Raw genomic sequence first — 27,564 nt, 5'->3', positions numbered from 1 at the left:
AATAAGCGGAGGGACTATATAGGCCAAATCTACCCTAAGGATATTTTGCGTAATACGACATTAAGGAAAGAGTCGGTCGAGGTCGACTGGGAAGCAACAAGATTCATGGCCGAGATGTCAACCATGACCGAGGTCGAGCATTGTGTAAAGAACAATAACGACTAGTGCTTGAAATAGAACATTAAAGAGAATATTCTAGTGAATATTCTTCGGACTTGTACTATTAGGATTTGTTAGGGATATGTCTTGTATAAATAGAAAAAGAGATAATGGGATAGGGTATGTAATATTCACTTGATAAGAATAATTTTCAGAAGAAGATTCTCTCTCTAGCAAAGATACAAACTTTACTTTTTCATCAATATTCTTACTTACATTATTCCATACTTTTCCATCAGATCCGAAAATAGTTCGAACATTCTATGATTTGTCTATCATTCATCATTGTCAGGAGGAACAATCATCTACCTCATTTATTATTGGGTGAATCACTCCTCTTATTTACTTAAATGTCATTTATTGTTATTTATTACTAGTTACTCCTCCATTATTGTTCATATCTTTTGGAGTATTAAATGTGCAATATTTTCTATCTCCCACTAACTCTGTCTGACATTATCGATGTTTTCAAGATTTATATCTAGAGATATTATCATTAACTAAGGTTAACCCTTCACTACATAAAATTTAATAGTTTAACCGAATATTTGTACTTTTTGGTCAAACAGTAACTGCAACTTATAACTCGCAATTGCATAAATAACAATTGTTAGACTTATAAATAGCAATTGCTAAATACAACTTGTAAATCGCAATTTTTGAACCGACTTATACATCGAAATTGCTAAATAAATTGGTGTTTCTGGATCGACTTATCAATTGCTAAATGCAACATATAAATTGCAATTCTAAATGCGAATTATAATCGCAATTGCAAAACACGACTTAGAAATCGCAATTAAAAAGTACGCCTTCTTTTCGAAAGACTTTATCGCATTTCTCAGTGCGGCTTATAATCGTATTCCTTGGTACAATCGCATTATTGCGTTATCACAAATCACAATCTTTTAATACGACTATGAATTCAATGCGATTTTCGATTTATAAAGCTACGGGCTGATAAGCCCTTCCGGAAAACAAAGGATAAACCTCTCTTTGCTTTGCTCTTTCACTCTCTCAGCATCAATGGAGGTGAGTGCAGCAATATCTCTATCACGAACTCTCTCTCTCCTCTCCCCAATTTCACTCACTTCTTCCTCTATTCCATATCCTCCACCTCTCTCTCTCTCCCGCCGTTGCCACCTCCGCCAACGCCGCTACACTCTTAGCCGGAGCTTTTGCCTTCCACCGGCCGTACCATTCTCCAGTAGTAGTAGCAGACAAAATGAAGATGAAGAAGCGGAGTTGGTGGAAATTGAAGATTCTGAATTAGAAGAAGAGTATGTTGAAGATGATGATAGCATTGATGTTGACGCACTGGAACGTGAAGCTGAACTTGTCGTTCGAGAATTTTCGGATTCTTTGTCTCGACAATTGACTATAGGTTTATCTCTATTTTCATACTTTCACTTTACGAGTTATATATATATATATAGAGAGAGAGAGTTACTCTATCCTGAAATGTGTGTCTCTCTCTGTCTGTGTAGAAGTCCAAAACTTGCAATGCAGCCTCTTCAAAATAGAATAATTCGAAAACATGACTCATACTCTAACTGAGATTTTCTTCAGTTATTGTTTGGTATATTGAGTTTAATCTGATACAACTTACAAATGTGAGAGAGATTGTTGTTATCATTATTTTTACTATCATTGGTCTTTGTACACACTACCCTCCCCAGAGTCCTAGACGCACTCGTGTGATTACACTGAGTTTGTTATTGTTATTGTTGTTGTTGTTGTTGGTCTTTGTACAGAACGTTAACCAAACGGAGTCTTGGGCTGTCCTTTGAGCTTCAAAATTAGACAACACTTTCTAGTTGAATATAAAGCGGCAAAAGGGGACAGCAGTAGAGTGAAGGAATCTTAATTGAAAGTTGAACTGTTCTGAGTAAAGATTTATTTTTCTCCTTGATGCTGAAATGTTAACCTTTTTAAACAGGGAATTCCAAAATACTATCTTCCCTTATCCTTGTTTTTTTTTTTTTCTAACTGTGGTGTCCGGGCCAACTCTCACGCACCTCGACTAATTCCACGGTATACCTGCTACCTCCACCAGCAACCGGTACCAGGTAACTTTATCTACCAAGGCATGGATAGATAGGAAGAAATCACCTAGTGTTTTTGTCTCCACAGGGATTTGAACCTGAGTTCTCAGCCCACTTCATTGACCACTAGGCCACACCCTTGGATGCTATCTTCCCTTTTCCTCTATCTGCACAAACATAGGGCCTTTGCATTTCCCTCTTCCCATCCTGTATATGTTATTTCAACTGAAGGGTTTCCTCCCAAATACTAGCAAATTGTCGACATGTAACTCTAGCACAGAGGTTCAACGATACTGCAATGGATGGAGTTCTGTGGATAATCCTGTTACAGCTCTTTAACTGCTGAAGCTTTGGAAATTGATTTGGCTGTTAATCATTGAATTGCAGGGAAGATGAGACCAAAATGCAATATAATGTATAAGATCTTGCTAAACTGTTCAGTTGTTGCAGCCTATATCTTTTTAGCCCTTTAACGCTCAAGATTTTCTTCCTTTGTTGATTACAGAAGAGGAGAGATCTAGTCCAAAAGAAGCACAATTCAAGGAGAAGAGACGCAATAATACCTCAAAAAATGTTAGTATCTCATCTGCTGCTATGTTGGAACTTATACTCCCATACTTAGAGAGTCTTACCGATAAAATAAAATTGAGCTGTAGTAGAAATTTGTTCATAAATCACGATATGATATTCTTGTCTCAAGGATTCTTCCCTTTGTTTGTTATTATATAAGCCTGCTATGTGTAAACTGTAAATTGATTATTAATCATGAAACTGAAGAAAGAGCCTGAAGTGACCCTGCAACCATAACTCGTTTTTAAGTAATTGCTTGTCCTCATTTTTCGCATTATGATAAGCACAAGTTACTACATCTTTCTTTACTTGACTCAACTCTTTCTATTTTGTGATTATTCAACTAGTATCTTGGAATCATGAATAGCTATGTGTTTTGAATCTAAGAGACTCCTGTGTTGAGCTGCCGAATTGACTCGTCTAGCCAGAAAAAGAAGTATAGGTTGGAATGCAATTTCCAATATGTTGCTTGGATCCTCCAAAATGCCGCCGCACCAATGCCGGATCCTCCAAAAAGCATTACTTTTGGAGGATCCGATACACACACGGCGGCATTTTTGGAAGACTCGCGCGACATAGATTTCCATCAAGCAAACGGCTAAAATATGTACAAATGCAGTTCAGCTACTAACTTTCTGAGTGCTTCGTTTTCTTTTCAACAAGTGATGCGACTATGCCTCCCTGAGCCGAGGGTCTATCAGAAGCAGCCTTTCAACCTTCACAAGTAAGGTTAAGGCTGCATACACACTACCCTTACCCTGCCCTGCCCAGACCCACTTGTGGTATTACACTGTGTTTGTTGTTGGTGTACTAACATTCTGAGTGCTTTCTGAAGATCTACCCTCTATGTCCTCTATGTGTATTCTACCAATTTACTGTGATCTATATGAAGATCTAAGTTTATAGGGTTGACATGACCAGGAAAAGTTTATTTGCAGATTCCTGATCATCTTCTTCCTAAGGTGGCGATTGTTGGAAGACCGAATGTTGGTAAATCGGCACTATTTAATCGTCTTGTTGGGGTATTTTCTCTAAACTTGTCTTGATATTTGATTGCCAGGAAATAGAACCTTGACAATCTTTATAAATGATCCAGTTTTCTTATATGATTTCTTCTTGCTCTGGCTTTCTCTTCATGACACTTGGTTTATCTTCATCAGGGGAAGAAGGCCATAGTGGTAGATGAACCTGGGGTAACAAGGGATCGCTTGTATGGTAGATCATTTTGGGGAAACCATGAATTTGTGGTGGTGGATACAGGAGGTGTGCTTACCATTTCGAAATCACAGGCTGATTTAATGGAGGAACTTGCTATCTCAACAACAATTGGAATGGAGGGCATTCCACTTGCTACCAGGGAGGCTGCTGTTGCTAGAATGCCTTCAATGATTGAGAAACAAGCTACTGTGGCTGTTGAAGAGTCATCTGTCATTATATTCCTTGTTGATGGCCAGGTATATCCTTTAGTAGAATTACTTGAAAAATTAATTAATAAGGGGTGATGAACTTTAATTTTTAGGTAAATGAGATTTCCAAAAAGATAGAGGGTGTGTTTGGTATGAAGGATATATTTTCAGAAAATGTTTTCCTACTTTTCGTTTGTTTGTCGGAAACAACCTCTCTACGCCCTCGGGGTAGAGGTAAGGTCTGCGTACACACTACTCTCCCCAGACCCCACTTCTAGGATTTTACTGGGTTGTTGTTGTTGTTGTTGTTGTTGTTGTTTTCCTACTTTTCGTTTGGCTGGGAAAATATATTTCCCTGAAATTAAGGAAAAATGATTTTCCTGAGGCCCAGAAGAAAACATTTTCCTTGACCCGTGATTAGAGCTTTGTTCCCCTTTTTTCTCGACCCACCCACCCACCCTCACTCTCTCTACCCCTTCCCCCAAAGGTGGAGCCAGGATTTTCACTAAGGTGGATCAAAATATAAAGAAGTAAACTCATGAAGAAGCCAAGGGGTGTCAATATGTTACCTAGCTGCATAGTGTAATTTTTGGAAGAAGGGGTGTTGGTTGACACCCCTTGAATACATGTGGCTTCGCCACAACCTTCCCCCACACGGTCTTAAGCTTCTCGTGTATCATGCAGTTAGCAGAACCGACGTGCTTAATATATGGATGTCGTAACTTTATTTATTGTCATCTTCTTTTGTCAAATTCTGATTGCGAGACATTACCTTATCCTTATTAGTGGTTAAAGTGTATAGCTTAATATGGTAAGACAGAATAACAAATTTTAAACAGGCAGGTCTAAATGCTGCTGATGTGGAAATAGCAGACTGGCTACGCAAGCACTACTCAGACAAATGTATTATTCTTGCTGTAAATAAGTGTGAGTCTCCACGCAAAGGAATCTCACAAGCATCAGAGTTTTGGTCTTTGGGGTGAGCTGATTATTCTGGCGATATATCATTATTTTTGTACCATAAGTTCTATTTATTTCTTTTGTTTATTGGGAAGTCTGTTGCATTCTGTACTTGAGATTTTCAAAAACTAGAATTCTTTTCCCTACTCTTTGAGAAATTCAATATGATATGCATCAATGAACTTGATTCATTCTTTTTATATAAATGTTGTAACATCATGACTGCTGTTTAAATATTCCTTTTCTTTAATCTTATAAAACATGTTCCTTTGTTTAATTTATTAGGTTTGATCCCCTTCCAATATCTGCTTTATCGGGAACTGGAACTGGAGAGCTTCTAGATCTTGTTTGCTCAGGGATAAAGAAAGTTGAGGTACTCTTTCGTCTGCGCTGAAATTAGGTGTCTTTTTGCTTAGATTAGTATACTGTCTTAGTGGCTAAGGCCTCTGAGGAGCTTTTCTGTGCCTTATTTCCAGAAAATTATGCACAGAAATAGGTTAAGTCACATATTCGCCAATCTAAGTAAACCATAAAAGCAACAACACAAAAGTTGGTGCCAAATCAAAGCTACATGTACAGAATCTGAAAACAACTATGCATAGGTTAAATCTATCGGACGTATGAAGCAAGTTAAATTTCTTCATCTATATATCAAACTATGAAAAGGAAGTTATGAAAAGAAATCTAAAGTTTATGTGGGATCAATCCGGGGGGTTGAGATGAAAGAGCAATGTTAGAAGGGGGCATGAGTTACTGCTACAGAAGATGGAAACCTCATGGCAGCCAAAGAAATCTTCTTCTCTTCAGCTCCTCCAGATGAAGGCTTCAGTAGAGAGTTAATTTTTTCACAAGAAAATAAAATTTTCTAGGAAGGTAAAGGGGAACACATGTCTTGGACTTCCTCTTAGTAACTTAATGCATAGGAAATTTCTGGATTTTACTATAGCTTTTTCCGTTGTTTTATTTTCCTTTTCCCGGTAATTTTTGTATTCCTCCTTTATCTCAAACCCTTTTCATTTAATACAATTGTTTTACCAATCAAAAAGAAAAGGGAAATATTTTACTTTTTGAAATATTTTGTAGGAGCCAGAATATCTTGAAGAAGAAAATTACGTTCCTGCAATCGCCATTGTTGGTCGTCCAAATGTTGGTAAAAGTAGTATTTTGAATGCTTTAGTTGGAGAGGACAGAACAATTGTTAGTCCGGTTAGTGGAACTACTCGTGATGCTATTGATACAGAATTCATTGGAGCAGATGGCCAGGTGAGTCCGTGTCTGAGTCCGTGTCTGGCCTTTCCTTTATTAACCTGAAAAGATATAATTTTGAAAGTCAAACATAAACCACAACTTTTTGGAATGCTCAATTTCATGTGAATCTATCTGGTGTGCAGAAAGTTCGCAAAACTAGTCTCAAAATATTGTGCTACTCCTTGCGTGGTTAAGGAATGGTGAATAATTTTAAGGGGTTTAACTGAATTCCATCCACCCTTTCTATGCGTGGTACTGGCTATTGATCCTAAAGTTTGAAGGCTTTTCTTCCAGTTTCAGTTTTGAACTTTGACCTCAGGGTTACTAGTTAGTAGGTTATGAGGTTTTTATTTTTAGTTAGTAAATAAGTTATGAGGTCTATTGGAAACAGCCTCTCTATCCTCACAAGATAGGGGTAAGGTTTGCGTACACACTACCTTCCCCAGACCCCACGGCGTGAGATATTACTGGGTATGTTGTTGTTGTTAGTAAATAAGTTATGAGCATTCCATATGTTCATATATGTCTAGTGTCTGCAGGCAATTAATTAATATTTATATCTCTAATCAATAGTCTTTCAGCAAAAAACATTGAGAGAGAGAGAGAGAGAGAGTATATCTGACAAATTAGTGAAAGTTGGCTATACAGTATTTTGGGAATAGCCTTCTCAAATCTTGTCACAAAATGCGTCAAGTTTGTTAATTGTACATGGTCTCATGATGGAATAACTTGTGTGGTTCTCACCCTATAGAATTGTATAGAACTTATTGGATTGGGCAGGTAATTTATCTGAGGGTACCTGAAGTGTTTTCAGAAGCTCGAGCCTGTTCTTGGAGTTGCTTTAACTTATTTATCTGTTTATATAGTGTTTTTCTTTCCGCCACAGGGCTTAGTTCAAGTGGCAAATGTTGAGGGACTTGTGATTTACGTCACGGGTTCGAGCCTTGCGCCAAGCGAATTAAGTCTGGTATTTAAGTAGAGAAGGGTAGAGATGCGTCCATTATCCCCGAGTTTCAAAGGCTGCTGTTAGTTCTAAAGGTTGGCCCCAGATGGATTTCTTAGAAAAAAGATACTCCCTCCGTTTCAAATTAAATGAGGTAGTTTGAATCGGCACGGAGTTTAAGGAAAAAAAGAAAGACTTTTGAAATTTGTGGTCTTAAAAGCTTAAGGGGTAAAGCTTTGTGGGGCCATGACTTTTGTGTGGTTATAAAAGCTTCTCATTAAGGGTAAAATGGATAAAATGAGGAGTTTAAAGTTGAATTATTTCTAAATTTAGAAATGTGTCATTTATTTTGGAACAGACTAAAAAGGAAAGTACCTCATTTAATATGAAACGGAGGGAGTAGTGTTTTTCATTCTTCAATTCTTTTTAAGTGGAATGGTGATGCTAGTTCCATATCACTTCATTTCTCCATATAGTTTCATCTCCCTTTTGAAAAAAAAAAAGGGGAATCTTTCTAAACTTACATGGGCGCTTGCATTTAGATCTACCTTCTTTTCGTAGAGGCTTTTAAAAGATAGATATCCAGGTTACCAACTACTTGACAGAGGTTTTTGAGGTCTTTAAAGACAAATTTGGGAATGAAATTGGCTCAAACAGAGCAGAATGGGTATAAAAGTTTCATACAGCTGACCCCACTAAATATACTTGAGGTGTAGTTATTTTGCTGCTTTTTATTTTTATTTTGCTGCATTTGGGAACAGAAATTGCTGGATCATATTAGGCTGTATATACCTCTTTATATTACTCAGGCAAATAGTAACTGGATTGCACTTGTTCTTTTCCTTCTTGGATTTCGTTTTTAGTAGGACGACTCTTTATTGATCAGGGTACTTTTCTGTGTAAGGGAGCATGAGTTCTTTCTTACATAATTGTCATTTAACAGAACAAAGAATTATGCCTGCATCATGCTTATAAAGTGATTCTTTGCGGAATGAGTTGCATTTGTGATGATAAATGCATCTGTTTTCTTTTTTATTTTGATGAAGTAAGTGGGAAATGCATCCTATTTCTCAGATAGTAAATCAACGAAAGAATTTTCTGAATATGAATCTTTTGCAAGGGAGAAAAAGGATCTTAAGACTAGGTTGATTTCCAATCAAGGCAGATACTACCTGATCACATTCTGAGATGCTGACCTTCTCATTTTTGTTTGTGATACAATCTATTGCAACTATATACAACAACTTGTTGATCGTATGTACTTCTCATTATGCAGTATTCATTTGTTATTAGACGACTGCACTTCGACCTCTACTTGCTCTAGTTGAACCGTTAATGTATGACAGAGTAGATGTGTTTATTGATATAACACGACCGGGTCAACTTTAACTACGTACATAATGAGGTCAAGCAATTGTTAAGCCTACCAAAAGTCTAGCTGAATATTTGGACAAGACTGTATATTCTCTTTACACAAGAAATATAAATGAAAGAAATTTATTTACCTTATCTAACAAAAAAAAAGAAATAAAAGGGACATTGTTCATAAAAGCAATTTGGATGCATAACAGAGTCAACATTCCTTCCCATCCTGGATGTAAGATTTATAAAATTGCTTGGGTTAAAATTGGAGTTTCCTCATTTATCACCTGAAGTTGGCTGAGGAAAACTTACATTTTAATGATCCTTTTCTGCAGAAGTTTCGGCTTATTGATACTGCTGGAATAAGAAGAAAGGCTGCAGTGGCTTCATCAGGTAGCATACCAGAGGCTTTATCTGTAAATCAAGCATTTCGCGCGATTCGTCGGTCAGATGTTGTGGCTCTTGTTATTGAGGCTATGGCTTGCATCACTGAACAGGTACATTAAGCTGACTTCGAGAAACTATTATTGTTAGATATGGCATATTGCACAGCAATGAGTGCACAGCATTCCTTAGTAATAGGAAAAAGACTAGTTCCCTCTGTGCTCATAACATGGCTGCATAAATATTGAGATGTTAACTTATATTTGTTTCCTTGCAATTTTTTAGGATTGCAAAATTGCAGAAAGGATAGAGAAAGAAGGGAAGGGTTGCCTCATTGTTGTGAACAAGTGGGACACGATCCCTAACAAGAACCAAGAAACTACTGTGTTTTATGAGGAAGATGTTAGACGGAAGGTTCGTTCTTTGAGTTGGGCACCTATTGTGTATTCAACAGCAATAGCTGGGCACAGTGTTGAAAAGTATGTTCCTTATTCCATCCATCTTCTTAGTTTATACTTTCAGCTCTCATTTTACAAAATTTATTGCCTTAGTTCAGAGTTCAGACGAATCAGTTGCAATTGACTTGGCGTTTATATTGAGTATCAGATGTGTAGTTGCATTTGCTTACTCGACCAAAGGGATAAAAGAACAGCGTATCATGTTATTCTCGCGGCTGTTATACAACTAACTTTGTATTTCTGAGCTTAATGCTCGAAAACAGTAAGGGATAACTGAAGGTGTATTAAGAAAGATGGTGGAGGACCTTTTGTTTAAAAAAATGCTCCCAGGCACAGTCCCCTAGGACACTCTCTCTCCTACTTTCTAGGATTGTAGAGTAACCTTTCCGGCGTCTTTCTTGCTGGAAAATCCCCTTTCTTCCTTAAGGTACAAAGATATTTCCAAACTAGTTATAATATGAAGGAAAACATTATATACTTTGCAAGGTGGGTTTCAAATCATACGAGATAGAGAGATGTACAACAAATTCTGAAGAATGGTTTGAATGGACGGAGCGTGGAAGGAACCTAATCAGAAGGACTACATTCAGCAGAAAATCGATGTTGTGGCTGTGTGATAACATGAAAGAAGCATCAAAGGTGAAAGGTAATTATGTGAAAAGGTGGAAAACCAGAGATAGAACATCAGAGACATACTGTACAAGGAATTTCAATAGTTATGGTCGTTGTATTTCCATCATTGGGGTAATAGGTAGGGGAAGATCGGTCATTATTGTACCAGAGGCAGCATTCAATGCAGGGTGGCTTGAAATTGCATTGAAGATAGAAAGGTTTATTAAAGGAGGGGAGAGGAGAAATGTCTTTAAAGCTTATAAGGAGGTTGAAGAAGGACTTCAATATTCCAACATTGTCAGGAACCATAAATGGGTAGGTAGAGAATTGAATGATGCAAAAGTTAATGAAGATGGAGGCATCATTCATATATCTGGGAACTATAAACACAATGAGCTGCTGGGTAGGTGCTTGGTAGGGTTCTTCCCGGAAGATAGCCCAGAAATAGTGACTTTATCGGAGGTTCGAAAATGGGCTTCATACTCTTGGAAGCAAACAAAGGAAATCAACATTTATGAGATGGACAAGCACAGATTCCTCTTTGAATTCTCATCGAAAGCTACAGCCGACCAAGTTCTGAAAATAGAATGGTTCTGGAAGAAGCTTAAAGTGAAGCTTCAATGGTGGTCTCCAATGGTGGGAACAAGCCCGGCCCTGACAAAAATAAAGCACACATGGATAAGGATAGTGGGGCTTCCTCTCCATCTGTGGTCTCAAACAGTGTTCAAAGAAATTGGAGATGTATGTGGTGGTTGGATTGAAACAGAGGAGGAAACGGAATTAAAAAACCATCTGAAATGGGCAAGATTAAAGGTCCAAGGAGATGGTTCTTCAACTCCTAAAACCGTGAAGGTGGAATCTGAAGGTATGGTCTTTGAAATGCAGATCTGGTGTGAATTGCCGGCGAGGTCCATCACTGTGAGAATGGAGAAGATAACAGTTTGAACCAGTGGGTAAAACATCAACGGGTAATAGAGTGTAACAAAAGCACAGTGGGAGGGGCTCGAGGTAATACAATAATGACAGGATATGAGGATACTTGGTCTAAACCTAGTACCTCACGTGACATGTCACATGAGTTTTTAAAACCTTATAACAAGGCCAAACAGACTGATACAGTAAAGAGAATGGGCCCAGATTTTTTGGCCCAAAAAATTTCTAAAGAAAAGGCCTTTAATAAAGCCACAGTTAGGCCCAGATATGATCCCTTCCATGAAGAATTAAAAGCCATCCAGTTCGAGCCTTTGAAGGAGAATAACATACTAGTTCTGGCGGAGAATTTAAGAGACAAAAGCAACAATGAAGCAATAGAAGAAGGAGAGCAAGCAAAGGGAATGGAAGACGAGAAGGAAGGAACAAAACAGATGGTGCTGCTCGAGGTTAATGAAACAGTAACAGAAGCAGAGAATGAAGGAACAGCAGTAGAAACAAGCAAGAATAGCAACATGCAGATACAAGAAGCAGAAACACATAGAGGAGATGCATGGGCAATAGAAGTGGCAGTGCCTCTAAACCAACGATCTTTAGAACCTGAAGAAGACCTAGAGTTTGAAGCATCCATTTGGGTGCACCAGAACATTATAAAGCTTAGTAAAGAATTTGGGGTAGACTTTAATGGCTGTGAAAGAGAAGCTTTGGAATTGTTCATGAAAATTGACAGCAGAAGACAAGTAAATACAGGCAAAGAAGCATCATCAGGGAATCAGACACCAAAGAAGAAGGGGATCAAAGAATTAAAAGGACTAGAGTTAGGAAGCAATTTTAAGAGTAATGGGACAAGAAGTAGGGGGGAGTCATTATCAATCAGAGTTAATGTTAGTAAACATATTGTTATGGAATGTGAGGGGGCTGAATAGGGCAAGGAAAAGGAAAGTTATCAAAAGCCTACTTCTAGAATGGAAAGCAGATATAGTTTGTCTTCAAGAATCTAAAATTCAAGGGGATATCAGGGGGATTGTTAGAGAACTTTGGGATCACAGGTGGGTGAAATATACTCAATTGGAGGCCAGTGGAACTAGAGGGGGAATTTTAATAATGTGGGATGGTAGAGCTTGGGAGGGGGAAGTATGTGGGGTGGGTGCTCATTCTATTACTTGTAAATTTCTAGGCAAGAATCAGGACTATATATGGCATCTATCAGCAGTATATGCTCCCAATGATAGAAGGGTTAGGGAAGAAGTGTGGTGGGAGTTGGCAGGGGTAAGGGGCCTCTTTTATGGTCCATGGGTGGTTTGTGGGGATTTTAACACTGTGAGATATCCTTCGGAAAAAAAGAATTGTTCCAGAATTTCAAGAGGAATGATGGATTTCTCAAATTTCATTGAAGATATGGAGTTGGTAGATATGCAGCTAGCAGGGGGGAGTACACTTGGAAGAGAGGGATAGACATGTTATTGCAGCTAGACTGGATAGATTCTTAATTTCTACTGATTGGAATGAAGAGTTCAGAAGCATCAAACAGCAGAGGTTGCAAAGGGAGAAATCAGATCACTTTCCATTGATGCTCAAATGTGGAAGATGGGACCCAGTCAAATCATACTTTAAGTTTGAAAACTGGTGGTTACAGGCTGAGGGATTTAAAGAAAGAATTGAAGAATGGTGGAATTCCTTTTTTTATGAAGGGAGACCAGACTTTATACTGGTCTCTAAACTCCAAGCTTTGAAGACCAAGCTCAAAGAATGGAGCAGAACCTTGCAAGGCAACCTTGCTTTACAGAAGGCAAGTGTTCTCAGTCAACTTGCAGAGATGGAAGGAATTCATGATCAAAGGAGCCTGACTGAAGAAGAAATCCTCTCAAAGAACTCATTATCACTGGAGTTTGAGGAGATTGCTAGTAATGAAGAAGTAGCATGGAGGCAGAGGTCCAGGGCTTTATGGCTAAAAGAGGGAGACAAGAACACCAAGTTCTTTCACAGAACAGCTAATGCTCATAGAAGATACAATAATATAGATCAACTGGTGGTAGAACGGGAGTCTTTACAGGCTCCAGAAGACATCAAAAGGGAGGTTATCAGATACTATAAGAAGCTGTACACAGAGGAAGAAGAATGGAGACCAACAGGGCCCAATAGCATCCATCAAATGATTACAGAGGAGGACAACCTAATGCTACAAAGCCCATTTGGAGAACAGGAAATATGGGACAGTGTTAAGGCATGTGCAGGGGATAAAGCACCAGGACCAGATGGTTTTTCAATGGCTTTTTTTAACAAATGCTGGGAAGTGGTAAAAAAGGATGTTGTAGCAGCAGTCCAGAACTTCTATGAGCAGGAAATATTTGAGAAGAGTATGAATGCTACCTATGTAGCATTGATTCCTAAGAAGGCAGGGGCAAAAGAGCTAAAAGATTTCAGACCAATAAGTTTGATCAGTAGCATATACAAAATTATCTCCAAGCTACTGACTGAAAGACTCAAGAAGGTGGTCAACAAGCTGGTGGATCATCAACAAATGGCTTTCATTAGGGGAAGACAGATCATGGATGCTGTCCTAGTGGCTAATGAATGCATAGATACAAGGATCTCAAGCAAAGAGCCTTGGATTCTATGTAAGTTGGATATAGAGAAGGCTTATGATCATTTGAACTGGAGGTACCTGCTACAAATTCTAAGGAAGATGGGATTTGGAGGGAGGTGGATTAGATGGATATCATACTGCATTTCTACTGTAAGTTTCTCAATCCTTATTAATGGAGCTCCAGCTGGATTTTTTCCTTCTCAGAGGGGGCTAAGACAAGGGGACCCTCTTTCCCCTTTTCTATTTATCTTGGCCATGGAGGGACTGAATGAAATGCTGAAGAAAGCACAGACAAATAGCTGGATAAGGGGATTTAAAATGACCAATAGAACTGACAGCAATGGAAGGATTTCTCACTTACAATATGCAGATGATACCTTGATATTCTGTGAAGCAGATAGAGAGCAAATGAAAGTCCTAAGAGTGATATTCATCCTGTTTGAAGCCACTTTTGGATTGCACATCAACTGGCAAAAAAGCCTTATTTATCCAGTTAATGATGTAATGGAAATACAGAGTCTGGCAAATGTTTTGGGGGGGAAGGTAGGGGTTCTGCCTACTATACTTGGGGATGCCTTTGGGAGCCAAGAGCAAATCAAAAGGAATATGGAATAATGTGTTGGAAAGATGTGAAAAGAAATTGTCTAACTGGAAGAATCAGTATTTGTCAATGGGAGGGAGGCTGATTTTGATCAATTCTGTTTTGGATGCCATGCCTACATACATGATGTCTTTATTTCCAATGCCAGCTATTGTAGTGAACAGAATTGATGCCCTTAGAAGAAACTTTCTATGGGAAGGTAACTGTGACAAAAAGAAGTTTCACCTGGTTAAGTGGGGTGATCTAATTACAAGCAAAAGATCAGGGGGGTTGGGGATCAAAAATCTGAAAGTACAGAATCAAAGTCTGATGTTGAAGTGGTTGTGGAAATTTGCAGCAGATGAGCAATCCCTGTGGACAGAAGTGATTAGGGAAAAATATGGAAAGGAAGGAAGCTGGACAACCAAGACAGTAAGAAGACCATATGGAGTCAGTCTGTGGAGATCAATTAGGAACTTATGGCCAAAACTAATCAACAAGGCAAAGTTCAAAGTTGGTAATGGTAGAAAGATTTCACTATGGGAGGACAATTGGCTAGGCCAAGGATCTCTGAAGGGACTATTCCCGAATATTTTCAATTTGTGTCAACAACAGAATGCTACTATAGAAGAGGTGTGGTCAAACCAAGGCTGGAATCTCACATTTAGAAGACTGTTAAATGATTGGGAGATTGACAGAGTTGTGGAATTCTACAGTTCTCTGCAACAGTTCAGTGGCATCAGCTCAAACCAAGATCAAGACATGATCAAATGGCAAGGCAATATTCAAGGAAAGTTCTCAGTTAAAGATGCTTACAAGGAGTTCAATCAGTCCAATAATCAGGTGGAATGTTGGCCATGGAAGATGATTTGGAAAGTAAAAATACCACATAAGGTGGCATGCTTCACATGGCTACTGGCAAGAGAAGCAGTTCTAATTCATGACAATCTAACTAGAAGAGGTTTTCAATTGTGCTCCAAATGTTATCTATGTGAAGAGGAGGCAGAGACAATTCACCATCTCTTTTTGCACTGCAAGTTCACCTCTCAGATATGGAGAATCTTCATCAGTCTGAGGGGAATTCAATGGGCAATGCCTGGAAGAGTCCTTGATATTCTGGCAAGCTGGAGTAAAATGGGCACACCTTGTAGAGAAAGAGAGAGATGGAGAATTGTCCCAGCATGCATATGGTGGACAGTTTGGGAAGAAAGGAATCAAAGATGCTTTGAAGATAAGTCTAGCAGCATTCAGAAGATTAAGATGAAATGTCTAGCTCTTTTTTATTTTTGGTGTAAAGGTCAACTTTTGGAGGATCATGAATCTATTTTAGATGTTTTAGAGTCCTTATAAGAAGAAGAAGGAGGACTAGGAGTGCCTAATTTTTGCTAGGGCATCCTTTTTTTGTAATTATGGGGGACTTCACAATTTTAGTGAAGTCATATCAATATACAACTATGTTATCTTTTTCAAAAAAAAAAAAAAGATGCATAGTGGGACCTCCTGTAGGTAATAAGAAGTTGAAGAAATTAGGCCCCCCTTCTTTTGTAATCCCACTTGAGTATTGTCGATAAAAATTAGACTATTAGAGACCCAAAACAATGAGAAAATGACTTGTAACTGTGAAGCTATGATAAAGCTTCTACCTAAGGGTGGCAAGTGGGCCGGTCCGGGACCGGGACCGGCCCGGGAGTGGTCCAAGTGGGCTAAGTGGGAATTAACACTGTTACCGGTGGTATTTTATATTATGATCCAAAAAGAAATCTGGAAGAATTGGCAAAAATGGTAACTGTTATGTGCTAACCCCATAGTTTTCCTTCTGACCTTTTGTTTGTGCATTATATTAGAAATTTTTTAATCCTACTTATAAAGGTTTTCCTCGCACAACCATAAAGAGCGATATTTATAAATATAAGCATGAATATGAACAATATTTGCGCTATTTATTTACTCATATACAAGGCAATCCCTTAGATATTTTTAAACATCTTTTTGTCTCTAATTTCTATTTAATTTTTTTAAAAATCAATATGTAGCCTTTGGGCCCACTTACCCACTTAGCCCGCAAGCCCGACACGTTTAGCCCGGGACCGTGAGTTAGTGGGCCCGGTCCCCGGCCGGTTCCTACAAAACACCGTTTAGCCCGGACCGGTAGGCCCGTTTATTTAAGGACCGGCCTGGGATCGGGACTGTTTAGACCGGCCCACATGCCACCCCTACTTCTACCTGATGATATCCAACCGAATTTGCTCATGCTTACCATCTACAGTTGGCATAATGAACCCCTTCCTTCAACTCTATGTTCCAGTAACATCGTAGGAGAGGATGATTAGAAGGCACGTGTAAATTGAACTGATACTAATCCTTCTGATTAATTACTTTGTTCTTTTGTGATGGGAGGAATTTTCAGGAAAGGTATCTTTATACCAGAATCAGTGATCACCTTCTCTGACTTCCGAAACGCTTTTCATATTTTCGATAACGATTTAGAACATTTGTCAATTTGTTTGAGGTATATCTGTGAGAAAGCACAGGAGAAAATATTATTAATCATCTAAAGTGTTGTACAACGCCCTATTTATATACAGTGATTACATAATAATAGGTATCTACTTCCCGATGTGGGACACTATACACGACTAACTACTTAACACTCCCCCTCAAGCCGGTGCATATAAATCATATGTACCGAGCTTGTTACGTATGTAACTAATACGAGAACCAGTAAGAGACTTAGTGAAAATATCTGCTAGCTGATCATTCGACTTCACAAACTTTGTAACAATATCTCCTGAAAGTATCTTTTCTCTGACAAAGTGACAGTCGATCTCAATGTGTTTAGTCTTCTCATGGAACACCGGATTTGACGCAATATGAAGAGCAGCTTGATTATCACACACCAGTTCCATCTTGTTGATTTCTCGAAACTTCAACTCTTTGAGCAACTGCTTGACCCAAACTAGCTCACACGTTGCCATAGCAATGGCCCGATACTCGGCTTCAACGCTAGATCGAGAAACTACATCCTGTTTCTTGCTCTTCCAAGGGACCAAATTACATCCTGCTAGAACACAATATCCAGACGTAGAACGTCTATCAGAAGGTGATCTTGCCCAATCAACATCTGTGTACCCAACAATCTGCTCGTGGCCTCGATCCTCGAATAGTATTCATTTGCCTGGAGCTGACTTTATATGCCGAAGAATGCGAACAACTGCATCCCAGTGACTATCACAGGGAGAATCCATAAACTTGACTTACAACACTCACCGAAAAAGAAATGTCAGGTCTGGTCACTGTGAGGTAATTCAATTTGCCAACCAACCTTCTATATCTCGTAGGATCTCTAAGAGGCTTCCCCTGTCCAGGCAGAAGCTTAGCATTCGGATCCATATGAGTGTCAATAAGTCTGCAGCCCATCATTCCAGTCTCCTCAAGAATGTCTAAGACATACTTCCGCTGTGAAATAACAATACCTGGGCTAGACTGAGCGACCTCAATACCTAGAAAATACTTCAATCTACCTAGATCCTAAGTCTGGAGTGCTGAAAGAGATGCTGCTTCAGATTAGTAATACCATCCTGATCATTGCCAGTAATAACAATATCATCAACATAAACCACCAGATAAATACACGGATTAGGAGCAGAATGCCGATCAAACACAGAGTGATCAGCTTCACTACGAGTCATGCCGAACTCCTGAATAACTGTGCTGAACCTGCCAAACCAAGCTCGAGGGGACTGTTTCAAACCATATAGTGATTTGCGCAATCGGCATACAAGACTGCTAGACTCCCCCTGAGCAACAAAACCAGGTGGTTGCTCCATATAAACTTTTTCCTCAAGATCACCGTGGAGAAAAGCATTCTTAATGTCTGACTGATAAAGAGGCCAATGACGTACAACAGCCATGGTCAAAAAGAGACGAACAGATGCTACTTTAGCCACGGAAGAGAAAGTGTCACTATAATCAAGCCCAAAAATCGAAGTGTATCCTTTTGCAACTAGACGAGCCTTAAGCCAATCAACCTGGCCATCCGGGCCGACTTTGACTGCATAAACCCAACGACAACCAACAGTAGACTTACTTGAAGGAAGAGGAACAAGCTCCCAAATGCCACTCGCATGTGAAGCAGACATCTCATCATTCATAGCCTGTCGCCATCCTGGATGAGATAGTGCCTCACCTGTACACTAACAGTGGATAAAGATGATATAAAAGCATAATGAGGTGATGACAGACGATGATAACTTAAACCGACATAATGAGGATTATGATTAAGTGTGGATCGTAGACCTTTGCGATGTGCAATTGGTTGACTAAGAGGAGACAAGTCCGCAATAGGTGCAGAATCTGATGCAGGACGTGAATCACCTAGGCCTGATGCTGGACGTGGACAACGATCCAGCGGTCTTAAATCACTTTAAAAAAAATCTAGCGGTCTTGTATGTCGATTGCTCTGATACCATGTGAGAAAGCACGGGAGAAAATATTATTAATAATCTAAGTTGTTGTACAACGCCCTATTTATATACAATGATTACATAATAATAGGTATCCACTTCCCGATGTGGGACACTATACATGACTAACTACTTAACAATATCCTGAAAAAGATCTGTTTAATTTCATTTACTAATCATAGTGTGGCAATTTGATTCGCTTTTGCTGGAATAAGATAGGATAGAAACATATGAAGTAAAACCAGTCAAGCTGGAACCTGCCTATACTCCATACAGGAGGAGAAATAGGACATTTCTGTTTTATTATTCATGTGGTGCATTTTACAATTTAGAATGATTTTTTGAGAAATTTTTTAAATTTTTCGGAAGAGGTTTTGGCTTGCTAAATACTCTGAATCCAATGTTGGTGCAAGATTCAGTTCCGCGACATCCGTCGGACTAAGAGATGGTTTGATGAGACAGTTGGTTACCAAGTTGAGTCACCTAGTTACCTGGAGGTTTCGGCACACAAATACTGGCGCAACTTGATCAGGGTTGCTCCTGAACGAGTTAGGCCGTCATGCAATGGATTGATGTCATGCGTAGTGCAAATGGACTGCTTGGTATTGTGCTTGATGAGATGCGACTTGTTATGCAAAGTTAAGGTGGAGAGTCATGATATGTTTGGCGGCATAGTCTGTTTTGTTGGATTACGACAGGTTAGAAACATATAAGGAAAACTGGTTAAAATAGAACCTGCTTATAATCCAGACAGGAAGAATAATAGGACATTTCTGTTATATCTATGTGGTGCATTTGGCTTTTGTTACAAAACAAAAATCATTTGGCTCGTATGCTCATGGTTTGCTGAGCATGAAAGGTAGGTATTTCTGTGAATGATCTTCAACAGATCCCGAATACACATTTGTTTTTCTCATTTACTTTTGGGGGCTTGGATAGGACAGGGAGGGATGTAAATGGAGAGCATTTTTTTTCTAGTGAAGCATTTGTTTGTTCTCACTGGTGACCTTTTGTGTAATATTATTTCTGTTTAAAGTTAAAAATCTTGATATATGATTGTTATATTCTAGAATCATTGTTGCTGCTGCTGCGGTGGAAAAAGAGAGATCAAGAAGATTGACCACTGCAATATTGAATCAAGTTGTGCGGGAAGCTGTTGCATTTAAAGCACCTCCTAGGACTAGAGGTGGGAAGAGAGGACGCGTTTATTATAGCACTCAGGTAAATTTCATTTGGAAAGATGCATTTACATTTACTACTTTCCATACAAAAAAAACTAGTAATCCCTTTGTATTGTTACTTAGGAGGCAGGAAGGACATAAAATTATGTCCAATGTGATACTTTAACTATTGTAAGGGGTTTATTTCCAAGCTGGCTACCCCTCGTTCTGTGACATCATTAAAATGGAAAATTGATTTAACAGAAATTGTATTGGCATACATGGCATGGAATGCAAGTGTGTTGTAAAGTTACATTTCAGTGGCTTGAGTTGAGATTCACTAAAACGTAGTAAACTCATGTCCTGCCTTTATTTTACAGGCAGCTATTCGACCACCGACATTTGTCTTCTTTGTTAACGATGCAAAGCTCTTTTCAGAGACATACCGTCGTTACATGGAAAAGCAACTGAGGACGAGTGCAGGGTTTGCAGGCACTCCAATTCGACTTTTGTGGCGCAGCAGGAGAAAAATGGAAAAGAGTGATGGTTCGTTTTCATGAACAAATAATATTTGTTTTCATCTTTCGTCACATATCTGCATTTCTTTTCTTTTTTCCTTTTCCTTTTTATTGTTTAATCGCAAAACATGAGTGTGCTATTTACACTCATTTAAATTATGCATCAAATACCCATGTACAACTCGTGTCATGAGTGTGCAAACAGTCGTGTAGGAGGTATTTGAGCCAATGGATGTCTGGTTCCATGTCCTCAATCTTAACCACTGGTTGAGGCACATCCTTACACGTTAAATTTACCTCATTTAGAACCTAATGGGATATATTCCTCTGATCATTTCATAAATAGCCATAAGATATGTCTCTGGAGATGGCTCATGAAAAGTTGATTAATTCCATTATTGGGTCTCGTTACACAAACATATTCGGTTCCACATTTTTATTTACCCAGTTCTAATTTCTAATTTTATGGGGTTTAGAGAAAATCATCGGGCTAGTGCTTTCATGGTAACGCGCTATATTCTGTATATGACTTGGACAACTAACACAGTTTTACTCTGTTGGCCTTCAGGCAAGGATGGTCCAACAAAGATGCAAGAGAACTTCAAAGACAGAGAGAAGAAGTTGGCAGTTCCAGCATGAACTTATGGTACTATTGAGCAAATGCAATTATCTTCTTGATGTCTTCGAGAAATTAAACGTCTATGCAAGATCATCAAGCTGTTACTTCGGAGGCTCATTCTGGAAGAGCCGTTGAAGCTGCCGTTTGAGTTTGATCATTACAATCTACTGTTTATGGGTAAAGCAAGTGTTGAAGAAAGGAAGTATCACTCACGTAGGGTGGTTGCTTGATTTATGACCTGACCATCACTGGTGATAATAACATATGTTCAGGGCCAAGAGGAATTGCATTCAAGCACTTGCATGTGACCAAACTTCTGTTAGTTTGTCAACTACAATACAGATGGAATAGAAAGAAACTAGAAATATGAGAAACTCTGTTGTATATATTCGCGGTATGGCAGATCTTGGGTTTTCAATGTGTGGTACTCTGTTCAACATATTGTAATAATGTCAAATCATTTTACATGTGAAATAACATTTATATGGTAATCACATTATGATGTTCCAGCAAGAGACCATTTGTGAACATATGAAGAAAAGTTTATAATTTTCCCTAGGATGGGGAGGCTTTATAATCTTGCTGTAATTCTGTAGAAACGATACCAGGTAGCCACCTGTAACGCCCCTATATAAAACATATCCAATATTGAAAAATTATTTAAAGTTACATTTTGGGAAATTTAAGACTGAACCTGCCGCTGCTGCTTTAGTTGGGGTCTGCCAAAGTGTAACTTCACACCCGAAAGTCTTAAAATTTTAAAACCCAAAGTTCAAATTCAGACCTTTGGGTTTGAACTTAGGCTTTGATAGAGTCCAACTTCAGAGCCATAAGTCGAAATATGGAAACTTCAGACCCACAATACTTTGCTCTTCTCCATGATACTTAGTCTCACGGACACGGAGAAATATAAATGGTTTATCTCTTCGTTCTTGAGAAATATAGTACTAAGAGAAGGTAGTCCAACAACATGCAAAATGTATCGGTAGTAATAACTGAGTAATACCTAATTCTATGAGAGAACTAAGGCTATAATTACACTGAACATAAAAAGAAGCCAAAATGGAAAATTTTGGAAAGGAAAATGCAGAAAGCAGCATTAAGCATGCTAGACTAAGTTGCGGTGTGCAGTTTAAAGGCTGGCCAAGTCTTTGTTACCAAAAGATACACACAGAACTCAATGTCAATCCAAACAGGTACACTATTCTCTGTAATGGTGAAGTCTATACTTGTGAAAGTGATGATGTCCTCTGCCACAAAGGCCGGCCCAAGATTGAGCTTGCATGGACAGAAAGGTAAGCATTATTTAGCCTGTGGCAAGAAACAAGTATCATTAGGGTGGAAACATAGAATGTGTGAAAAGTAGGTGGGAGGGTAGAAAATAAGTTTTTCTGCACGCGCAACTGGAGCTTTAAATCTGACAAAGCGACTACAGAGATTACAGTACACAAGAAGAAGCTGCAAATGCAATGTTTACCGGTCAACGTCTGGCACAGCCAAAGGATCATGCTGCTCTTCTCTTTGTTCAATAACTGCAGGAGCACCAGTCATCGTAGCCAAATCTTGAGCACCTTCAGCCTACACCAGAAGGATTGACAGCATATGTCAAAGGATAAACATATACTATACACATTCTTCATTTAAATATGACACAGTTAAAAAGGAGATACAATTTACAGTCTGAAACAGGATATTATGAAAGGAAAGGAAAGTTAACAACATAAGATATCACATGTACAGGCTGCTCATACTAGTGAGTAGTGAGAGATATAGATCATCAGGTAAGAAAATTGTTCCAGAGGAGAAATACATGGAGGGCACTTTCCACCGCTTAACATTCACCAAGAAAAAATATTTAAAAAAAAAAAAATCAACAACCAGGCCATAGCAGAAGTTATGAGCTGATGAGAGATCAGAAAAAGGTGCAAAACTTTGAATTTCTTGAAATCACAATTTTGCTGATTCTGTGCTGAACAGATCCTAGAATATTCTAGACAAAGCATTAAAGGTAAATGGCGTAAGACATGGATATCTCAATAAAATCATATTTTTCTGGTTCTATGCTGAACAGCCTTGAAAAATCTGTCTGTGTATAACAAGGAGCTCTTAAACTGAGCTAGCTTCCTTCCAGCTCATTACTAGCAGTCTGTTTAGCAAAATGAGGAAACCTAGACAAAAGGGAAGAAATATTCTGGTACTCCCAGACACAGCTATGAAGGGTAACAGACTATGAAAATTTTAATATGATGCTTAAAAGTTATGACCAAGAGAGTTGCAACTACTTTACTGACCGCGATCAGTTGTTCCAGAATGCAAAATAAGTTGGCAGATACGTTCATGAAGTAGCTTAATCATTTAGTTTCTCATCAAAAGCAGTAATTGCACAGTAAGGAATTGGCCTGAACATGACAAAATAACCAAAATCTTGCCTGTTGAGGGTATTGCGCATAGCCAGCATATGCACCATATGCATATAGCGAGGGATCCTGGGTGGCTCCATAAGCGTAGGCATCATAACCTTGTCCATAGCCATAATAAGCGTTCCATTGACTCGGATCAGCAGGCTGACTCCATACACCAGCGTCCTGCAAGATAGCACCATATTGATCAGATGCTAAACAATTAATAACTCGTGGAATATAAGCAATTCAGATCTATAGTTGATACCAGCAAGCTGAATAACAGTTTGCATCTTGCATGTACACACCTAAAATAAATGTCTATAATGAACAGATCCATATACAGCACACAAGATTTTATTATGTTTGTGGTAAATATTGACCGCTTATCTTGAATGCACAACTTTTTCAAAGCCTGATAACGAATTTGTTCCAATCACTGGCTACATTTAACCCGACGGTCATTACTTCAAAGTCTTCTTACTTTTGTTTTAAATGGCTTGTTAATAAAGAATCTTACCAATATTAAACAATTTTATGACATGGATAACCTCTTCATGGCACTTGCATAAGATCCTAAAGACTGCACTTTGTGGCTAAAAATAAAAATCTAGAGGATTATTTCACCTGCTTAACTGTCAGACTCCTGCAACAATTTCATGACATGAATAACTTCTTCGTGACACCTTCCTAAGAACTTAAAGAATAAAGTGTGTGGCTAACAATAAAAAGCTACAAGGATAATCTTCACCTGCTTCGCTGTCGGACTCCTACCCCATGAAACACGAACAACTTGTTGACCAACCACAGCACCCTGCATCCTCTGGATTGCTTCTTCAGCAGATGACCTGTATAGTGAATATTAAGGGACAAAACTTGAAAACAGAGAAAAAATGCTAGGAATAAGTAAAGATCAATATCGCTATGATTTGACATATTTGTGTCTTACAATCAACTGTAATAGGCAACTATCACACATCAACTTAGGTAGACACTTATTCCCCACCCCCGCCCCACACCACACGGTTTGATATAAAAGTGAAAATTCATGAAGACAGATACCTGGCAGCAAACTGCACAAAACCACAGCCCTTGGAAGCAGGGATCTTAACATAAACAATTTCCCCAAACTGCAAAAAAACTTGTCTCAGTTCCTCCTCAGTTAAGTTGGGGTCCAGATTACCAACATAAACCTGCAGTTAAGCAAAGACTGTCAGAAGAGAAGTGGAAATATGAGGTAACACATTCCAAGTTCTTAACTTACTGTTGTATTAGTCAAGTCATTATCTACAGGAATAGTCTGCACTGTAGGAGGATAAACAGCAGGCGGATAAACAGCTGCATCAAAATAAAAATTCACTGTTTAGTGTACTGAGGAACAGAAAGTAAATCAAAAGATTACTGCATTTATAAGCTACACGAATCTTCCAAGCAATGACTTGAGTGACCACCAAGAAATTTAATGTTCTTTCTCAGATAATTATTGTTCTCTTCAGTTATCAAAGGTGCATCAGCAAGAAAAATGAAAAGATATGGGAATTGTTCCTGCAAGTATTTTATGGGTTGTGTAATCTGAAACTTGTAGACAAGGTTGATACTCTAATAGAATTCCATTGAACATTACAGGTTTAAGTTATGAACTGTATTCTCATATTGCATAGTCATTGGGATTCGAGGTTAGCTTGCTTCACCAGTTGGTGATACTGACCCCCCCCCCCCCCCCCCAAAAAAAAAATGCTTTAGTAATTACTTTTATAAAAATTGTAAATCATTTCGGTAATCATTCAGCACAGTTTTTTTTTAATGACGGTGGTGTCTCGAGGCCAGCTTACGCACCTCGACTAATTCCCTCGAGTACCTGCTACTACCTCCCACCACCTCCCACCAGCATAGGTACTAGGTAATTGTGTCCACCAAGGCTTGGGCAGACGGGAAAAACTCACCTAGTGTTTTTTGCCTCCATTAGAATTTGAACCTGAGACCTCATGGTTCCCCGACAACTTTATTACCCACTAAAATTAACAAAACCTTATTACCCACTAAAACTACAGTTCTGAATTACCTTTTACTACTGCTGCATATTGTTGCTGGATAGGGGTTGTCTTTTTTGGTGTTGCTGCACTGATGCGCATCGGCCTAGTTGAGCAATACATCCCATTCATTTCAGTCATGGCACGGTTCCTTTCATTTTCATCAGCAAATTTAACAAATCCATATCCCTTTGTGCGTCCAGTATTGGGATCAGTAACAACCTTGGCTCCTCTAACTGAAGGATAGTGAGTACGAAAAGTCTCTTGCAATAGATAATCCGTTACATCAGGTGCTAGATCTCCAACAAATATAGAATGCTCTGGTCCAGCATCACGACGCTCTCCAATCCCAAATGATGCCCAATTTAACCTAAATGTTACCTCTGTCCCCGGTATTTGAGTTCCATTATACGACTGCAAAATCCGCTCAGCAACTGCGTGTGAATTAAACTCCACAAATCCATAACCCTCAGGTTGGCCAGTAATTTTGTTTCGAATAACTTTTATTGAGAGCACCTGCATAGGCCAAAATTGGTCATTAACATCACATTAAACTGCATAAGCATAAGTTTATCAAACAAAAATCTATACAATTTGAGCTAAAATCAAGCTACCCAAATAAACAAATCAAAGGAAAAACCATAATAAATAATAAAAAACAACAGCACAGAAACATTTAAGCTTATTCAAGAATTCAAAGGAACCCATATTAACTATTCATTAACCAATCCCAAGACTTGACTTTTTAAGCTTCTCAAACAAAATCTCGACGATTTGAGCTAAAACCAAGAAACCCAAATAAACAAATTCAAAGAAAAAACCATAATACATGGGGGAAAAAAAGAAAAAATAGGAGAGAGAGAGAGAGAGAGACCTCAGCAGTTTGAGCAAACCAGCTATGGAGATAAGATTCATCAGCCCAATAAGGCAAATCGCCAATCCAAAGAGTACGTACTTCTTCTAAAGTAGCGGGCTGGTGGTATGGCTGCTGTGTACTCATCTTCGGTTCTGTGTGTTTTGCTGGGGTTTAAGAATTTTGACATATAAATGTTTTTGTAAAATTACATGGATAGCAACTGAAGCTCGAAATATTACATAACTATCACAAATATTAATTTTGGTGCACGTATAATGACCGAATTGCCTCGTCATGACAAAATTAATTCATGGAATTGTAATCTACTTATTCAGTGTATACCTAAATTATGCTTATCTTAATTATTCTTTACTTTACAATATGATGCATTTGCGGGGGATTTGCATCTATACCCGCTTTTTGGGTCACTTTTTAACTTGAGCCTGCTTTGTAAAAAAAAATTGCAAGCGTACCCACTTTTTTGCGTAACTTCAGCATACGGGGCTGAAGTAGCAAAGGCATTCACGCAAAACTTCAGCATTCTAGTAGACGGGCCTGAAGTAGCAAAGGTAATACGCAGAAGTTATTTAGTTCATTTGAAAAAACTTCAGCACTAAAATAGCTGAAGATTTTTTGTCCTGGATTCATTAGGTTTGTCATAAAACTTTTTCAAAAACTTCAGCAGGAGATGCTGAAGCTATTTAGTGCATTTGTAAAAACTTCAGCACTAAAATAGCTAAAGTTTTTTTTGTCCTGGATTCATTAGTTTTGTCATAAACTTTTTCAAAAACTTCAGCAGAAGATGTTTAAGTTATTTAGTTCATTTGTAAAAACTTCAGCACTAAAATAGCTGAAGTTTTTTTGTCCTGGATTCATTAGTTTTGTCATAAAACTTTTTCAAAAACTTCAGCAAAAGATGCTAAAGTTATTTAGTTCATTTGTAAAAACTTCAGCACTAAATAAGCTGAAGTTTTTTTGTCCTGGATAAGCTTTTTCAAAAACTTCAGCAGAAGATGCTGAAGTTATTTAGTTCATTTGTAAAAACTTCAGCACTATATAGGCTGAAGTTTTTTTGTCCTGGATTCATTAGTTTTGTCATAAAGCTTTTTCAAAAACTTCAGCAAAAGATGCTGAAGTTATTTAGTTTATTTGTAAAAACTTCAGCACTATATAAGCTGAAGTTTTTGAAAAAGCTTTCTAACATACTAGATAAATAATCACCTTATTCTTTCATAGTGTATTACTACTATAAAATAATCAGATTGCCAACAATAT

General features: G+C 38.4%; 2 protein-coding genes across 2 annotated transcripts; one reads left to right on the top strand and one right to left on the bottom strand.

Annotated features, from left to right (window-relative positions):
- The first annotated feature begins 1,057 nt into the window (after nucleotides 1-1,057).
- On the top strand, nucleotides 1,058-21,562 carry LOC109241096 (GTPase Der). Its single transcript, XM_019407812.1, has 12 exons — nucleotides 1,058-1,543; nucleotides 2,710-2,777; nucleotides 3,713-3,796; nucleotides 3,935-4,228; nucleotides 5,020-5,159; nucleotides 5,426-5,513; nucleotides 6,224-6,403; nucleotides 9,029-9,190; nucleotides 9,363-9,556; nucleotides 19,778-19,928; nucleotides 20,248-20,413; nucleotides 20,954-21,562. Exons 1-12 carry the CDS (start codon nucleotides 1,186-1,188, stop codon nucleotides 21,022-21,024), a joined length of 1,956 nt encoding a protein of 651 aa, XP_019263357.1. The 5' UTR covers nucleotides 1,058-1,185; the 3' UTR covers nucleotides 21,025-21,562.
- Nucleotides 21,563-21,929: 367 nt separating this feature from the next.
- On the bottom strand, nucleotides 21,930-26,511 carry LOC109241097 (polyadenylate-binding protein RBP47B'). Its single transcript, XM_019407813.1, has 8 exons — nucleotides 26,308-26,511; nucleotides 25,466-25,949; nucleotides 24,668-24,741; nucleotides 24,466-24,596; nucleotides 24,155-24,251; nucleotides 23,434-23,589; nucleotides 22,482-22,582; nucleotides 21,930-22,315 (listed from the first exon to the last, which is right to left on the bottom strand). Exons 1-8 carry the CDS (start codon nucleotides 26,431-26,433, stop codon nucleotides 22,228-22,230), a joined length of 1,257 nt encoding a protein of 418 aa, XP_019263358.1. The 5' UTR covers nucleotides 26,434-26,511; the 3' UTR covers nucleotides 21,930-22,227.
- Between the last annotated feature and the right edge of the window lie 1,053 nt (nucleotides 26,512-27,564).

The sequence above is a fragment of the Nicotiana attenuata genome, unplaced genomic scaffold (genome assembly GCF_001879085.1).
Source record: "Nicotiana attenuata strain UT unplaced genomic scaffold, NIATTr2, whole genome shotgun sequence".
NCBI lineage: Eukaryota > Viridiplantae > Streptophyta > Magnoliopsida > Solanales > Solanaceae > Nicotiana > Nicotiana attenuata.
This window is presented reverse-complemented; position numbering and strand designations above follow the sequence as displayed.